At 45.0% G+C, this 6,000-nt stretch overlaps 1 protein-coding gene across 1 annotated transcript in view; it reads left to right on the top strand.

The window, feature by feature from the left end:
* The first annotated feature begins 1,965 nt into the window (after window positions 1–1,965).
* Window positions 1,966–6,000, top strand: part of rab12 (RAB12, member RAS oncogene family) — a 28,496-nt gene continuing 24,461 nt past the window's right edge. Inside the window, exon 1 of the mRNA XM_078397493.1 lies at window positions 1,966–2,285. Coding sequence (XP_078253619.1) covers window positions 2,030–2,285 — 256 coding nt within the window. The 5' untranslated portion in view covers window positions 1,966–2,029. The remainder of the gene's footprint in view (window positions 2,286–6,000) is intronic.

The raw sequence follows: 6,000 nt of genomic DNA, 5'->3' as shown, positions 1-6,000 counted from the left end.
ATGTAAAGCAGCATCTGCATTTCTTTCCTACACATTTTGTCTGTTCCACTGCAAAATCTCCTCAAGGTATGTCTACTTTGAAGAAGTTCTCCTCCTCTCTCTGACGAGAGTTCAGCAACATCCTCTCTCACTGCTTCCCCTCTGTGATTCCGCTATATTATTTTGTCAGGCCAAACCCTAAGCCATACTTTTCTCCTTAACTTCATCCAGCCTGGTTACATTCCCTGTCTCCATTGTTTTCCAATTCCAGCATTTAAGTGAGCTGATTTAAATCCCTCCACCACTGGTATCCTTAACTTTAAAGGCTTTGCAGGAATATCTTTTGAAATGTAACCAGAGCCACTGCAATTGGTCTCCTGTGTACCAAAGCAAGAAAAGGGAACTGTAGAATATAAGTAAGCTCTTTTTCATTAAGCCCTAAGGAAAGACACAAAGTGCTGGAGTAACTCAGCAGGTCAGACAGCAACCCGGGAGAACATGGACAGGTAATGTTTTGAGCCGGAACCCTTCTTCAGATCAGTCTGAAGAAGGGTTCCAACCCGAAACATCGCCTATCCACGTTCTTCAGGGATGCTTTCTTCAAACTGAGAGTCAGGGGAAAGGGAAGCAAGAGATATGGATGGTGATTATGGGTGGTGATTATGGATGGTGATTATGGATGGTGATTATGGATGGTGATATGGATGGTGATATGGATGGTGATATGGATGATGATATGGATGGTGATATGGATGGTGGTATGGATGGTGGTATGGATGGTGATATGGATGGTGATATGGATGGTGATATGGATGGTGATATGGATGGTGATATGGATGGTGATTATGGATGGTGATTATGGATGGTGATATAGATGGTGATATGGATGGTGATATGGATGATGATATGGATGGTGATATGGATGGTGGTATGGATGGTGGTATGGATGGTGATATGGATGGTGATATGGATGGTGATATGGATGGTGATATGGATGGTGATATGGATGGTGATGTGGATGGTGGTTTGGATGGTGATATGGATGGTGATATGGATGGTGACATGGATGGTGATATGGATGGTGATATGGTGATATGGATGGCGATATGGATGGTGATATGGATGTGATATGGATGTGATGTGGATGGTGATATGGTGATTTGGGTGGTGATATGGATGGTGATATGGTGAGATATGGATGGTGATATGGATGTGATATGAATGTGATATGGATGGTGATATGGATGATATGGATGGTGATATGGATGGTGATTATGGATGTGATATGGATGGTGATATGGTGAGATATGGATGGTGATATGGATGTGATATGGATGGTGATATGGATGTGATACGGATGTGATATGGATGGTGATATGGATGGTGATATGGATGTGATATGGATGGTGATATGGATGTGATATGGATGGTGATATGGATGTGATATGGATGGTGATATGGATGGTGATATGGATGTGATACGGATGTGATATGGATGGTGATATGGATGGTGATATGGATGTGATATGGATGGTGATATGGATGGTGATATGGATGTGATATGGATGTGATATGGATGGTGATATGGATGGTGATTATGGATGTGATATGGATGGTGATATGGATGGTGATACAGATGTGATACGGATGTGATATGGATGGTGATATGGATGTGATATGGATGGTGATATGGATGGTGATATGGATGGTGATATGGATGTGATATGGATGGTGATATGGATGGTGATATGGATGGTGATATGGATGGTGATATGGATGGTGATTATGGATGGTGATTATGGATGGTGATATGGATGGTGATATGGAGAGCTATGGAGAGCCTGTTATAATGCTGGAGGACCCTATGATCATGACCAAATAGAGTGGGCGTGTCTGCGATAATTAATATTAATGAGCAGTGGGGTGACGTCAGACGGGCCGCGCGGGGCACTGTGGGATACTGGAGGAGTGGGGACGGTCATCCAACGCGGCGGAGCGGAGTTTGCTGTTGGCGGAAGGGAGGAGGGCTGGGGGCGGCTGAGTGGGGCCGATGGAGCGGGCGGCCGTGCCACGGAGGAGCGGGGGTGGGGGGCTGAGCTCCAACTCCAGGTCGGTGTCGGCCAACAGCCTGGGGAGCGGCGGGGCCTCGGCGAGCCCGGCCAACTCTCGGCGCCGGAGGCAGCCGCCGCGGCCGGCCGACTACAAGCTGCAGGTGATCATCATCGGCAGCCGCGGCGTGGGCAAGACCAGCCTGATGGAGCGCTTCACGGACGACACCTTCAGCGAGGCCTGCAAATCCACCGTCGGTAGGTGGGCACGGCCACGGGGGTGGGAGTGGGGAGGGAGGGAGGGAGGGAGGGAGGGATGGAGCTGAAGGCGGCCTCGGGCCTCAGGCCTCGGCGCTCGCCTGGGACCCGGGCCCCAGAGGCAGAGCCCTCGCCTGGTACCCGGGTCCCAGAGGCAGAGCCCTCGCCTGGTACCAGGGCCCCAGAGCTCTCGCCTGGTACCCGGGCCCCAGAGGCAGAGCCATCGCCTGGTACCCGGGCCCCAGAGAGAGCCCTCGCCTGGTACCCGGGCCCCAGAGGGAGCCCTCGCCTGGTACCCGGGCCCCAGAGGCAGAGCCCTCGCCTGGTACCCGGGTCCCAGAGGCAGAGCCCTCGCCTGGTACCCGGGCCCCAGAGGCAGAGCCATCGCCTGGTACCCGGGCCCCAGAGGGAGCCCTCGCCTGGTACCAGGGCCACAGAGAGAGCCACCGCCTGGTACCCGGGCCCCAGAGAGAGCCATCGCCTGGTACCCGGGCCCCAGAGAGAGCCCTCACCCGGTACCAGGGTCCCAGAACCCTCGTCCACTGACTTGATGTTGATCCTACAGGAGTCCTGACCCTGGTCTCCCCCTCTTTATAATAAGCGTAGATAGGTAGAAAATCAAGAGTCTTTTTATCCCATGGTGGAAATGCCCAACACTAAAAGCCATAACTAGAAGGTGAGAGGGGGAAAGTTAAATGGAAGATAGACACAAATTGTTGGAGTAAATCAGTGGGTCAGGTAGTATTTCTGGAGAAAAATAATGGGTGGGTGACGTTTTGGGTCCGAAGTGCAGGGCACAGAGGGATATATGGATCATGTACACGTCTTTGAGATCAGTTTAACTGGGCAACCCCACCCTTCTGTCATTCCAACTTGGAAACTTGACCCTGTTGTTATAGCTGCCTCCCTACCCAAGAGTCTTGATAGAAGGCCCCTGACCTGAATCAACAAGTGGACATTCCCTCCACAGTTGCTGCCAACCCTTTGAGTTCCTCCAGCACTTTGTGGAGTTTACTAAAGGACACTTGGAGTAACTCAGCAGGTCAGGAAACATCTCTGGAAAACATGGATTGGTGACATTTCTGGCCGAGACCCTCTCTTCAGACTCAGTTTGTGGAGTTTAAGCCTCCAGATCAACATTCCAGAGTTTAATCCTCCAACTCAAGACTCCAACATCTGCAGTTTCTTATTTCTGGTCGTTTTGAGTTCCTTTATTCTGTCCTCCACTCCTGCCACCATCCTGGTCTGAGATCCAGCTGCCTGCGAGTAGGCAACCCCTCTTGGCCTTACCCAAATAGTCCCTCTTCCTCCCTGCCATCAGTCTTTTGTTGCCTTTCTGTTCCACTTTCAAAAATATCCAACCCTAGGCCATGTTGCTAGCAACATCCTTTAAACTTGCATCTTGGAGTATGGGAGAGACGGTTATTTGCAAATTTGTTTCACAGTGCTCTATAAATGCAAGTTGTATGTTAATCTACATATTAACACCTGATAGAATAAACGTCCACGATTGCTGTTGAGTTTATAGGGTACATATACAGTGGGAGACCTGGTTTCCAATTCTATCACTTGACTGATTAATTGAACATAATTCTTGAACGTCTATTTTTAAAATTAAATTCATTCTTTACTTTGTGACTAAATCTGGATATCTTCTATTTATAAAGGTTATCTTTAAAGTTAATGACAAACAAATTCAGTTATCTAGATGAAGCAATCTTTGATTAAAGTAATGTTTTTCGAATGTGGATAATTAGTTAGATTCAAAGAATACTTTACCAACAATTCAGATGAGTTAGTACAGCTTGTAGATGAGTTTGGATGGGCAAGGGCTGATTATTGCTGCCAAACATCAGAGAGAGAAATGAAGAAATGGTAATTGGGTAAGAGAGCCCTTGATTTTTAATGTCTGAAAGAGTGAACATTTGTTTGGATATGCTGTAAATAAATCCTCCTAAAATTATTCAAATGAATAGATTGTCAAGCATCCTTTTTGGAACAAATCTTTCTGTTTTAATATTGTGGGAGTTTCTATGGAAAGAGCTAATGAACCATGGATTGCAATTGGTAGCTGGATTGAGTATGTGAATAAAAGTACTAGCTAGAAAATCATAAGAAACGGCAGATGCTATAAATCTGAAATAAAACAAATCCTTGGAAATCTTAGCAGGTCAGCCAGCAACTGTGCAAAGAGAAACTGAAGTCATTTATTGGGTTCAAACATTTCATCCTGCCAAGTACAGACTTTAGTACAGGTTTTTGCACATCTTTCTGGATATTGGTGGTGTTGGTAATGCCAACATTTAACCCACATTCAAAATAGGATTGTGGTTTCGCAGACTTGCATGACACATCTGTTTTATTATCAGTTGGGCTCCGTTGGTTGGTCAGCTTCAGATGGACCTCTTTCATCCACTGAAACCAACACAACTTCAGCTTTTTAGATTATTTGAATTTGTGAGCTGGTTAAAAGTTGGGTTAAACACCTTTCTTCTAGGTCATTACATTATATTTGCCGATCTCACATTATTTGACAGTAGTCGTCCACTGTTGGAAATAATGCAATGCTGCGCGAGGTGGCAATTTTATTGAGTTATTTATCAGCAATTTGACAAAGCTTGCGTGCAATTCTGGGGATAGAAATCATTACACATTCTCCCATCTTTCATCGTCCCATTTGTGGCGGTTGATCACCATTTTACGATTATATAGTTGATGCTCACCTGAAAGATTGTAGAAAGTTAGTGAAAAGTTGTACCATCGGCTCTCATTATTGGCTGTAGACATTGAATGTAAAATGAACGAGACCTGTCACGTTTAAAAGGAGTACAAGGACAGAAGAATCGAGGGGGATATTTAAACCAGAGATAGAGTGGAAGTTAAAGCAAAATTAAAAAGCTGCTGTTGATACTGTCACATGCTTGCATTAGAAGTATTTACACTCCACAAATACTAAATCAATGTCTAAATATAACTGGTGTTGAAGTAGCATTTCTGCTATTTCGTGAACAGATCAAACGACACTGATCTGGCCTGGAAAATGAGGCATACTGGATGTGTTCAGATGACACAATCCTATGTGGTTGCAAGGTTGGCACCAATAAAAACAGAAGCCCAGGATTGTGCTGCAGCGTTAAAGGTATTAAAAATATTAACTTGGGATATTAAAAATATTAACCACCCAAGTTCAGTGGTTAAGTGCAATTATGTTGTGCAATATGTAATTTATTGTTAGATTTGGTAATATTGCACTTTATATTGGACATCAGGCGTTTTGTCTTGGGGCAAGTGGATGTATTAATTCTCCCCACTAATTGGTGGGGATAAAACACAATTCTGGAAGTACAAAATTCAGTGTTGGTTGACAGAGTTGATGTTTCTCCTTGGTGTCCATGTAAAAAGCCAAAGGGGCAGCAGAATTTGGGTAAGTTTAGGCAGGGAATAGGACAGAAGGATAAGTCGAAGAAGAGCTGGCTTTCCCTTAAATGGAAATAGAACAAGTAACAATATATCTGGAAAAAAAAACCATTAGAATCATTGACAGGAGGAATGAGTGCAAGGTCTATCATAGCATTTCACTTGCAATTTTTCTGTTGGGATGACTGTTAACTGAGTGTATTGGTAAAAACCCTGCTGTTCTTCTTTGAATAATTGTGGACTTTTACACCCAATTTTTTTTTTAATGTGCCTTGGTTTAACATTTCTTCTGAAAGCT

The sequence above is a fragment of the Rhinoraja longicauda genome, chromosome 4 (genome assembly GCF_053455715.1).
Source record: "Rhinoraja longicauda isolate Sanriku21f chromosome 4, sRhiLon1.1, whole genome shotgun sequence".
Classification (NCBI taxonomy): Eukaryota; Metazoa; Chordata; class Chondrichthyes; order Rajiformes; family Arhynchobatidae; genus Rhinoraja; species Rhinoraja longicauda.
Note: the sequence above shows the minus strand (reverse complement) of the source record. Positions and strands in the feature narration are given on the sequence as shown.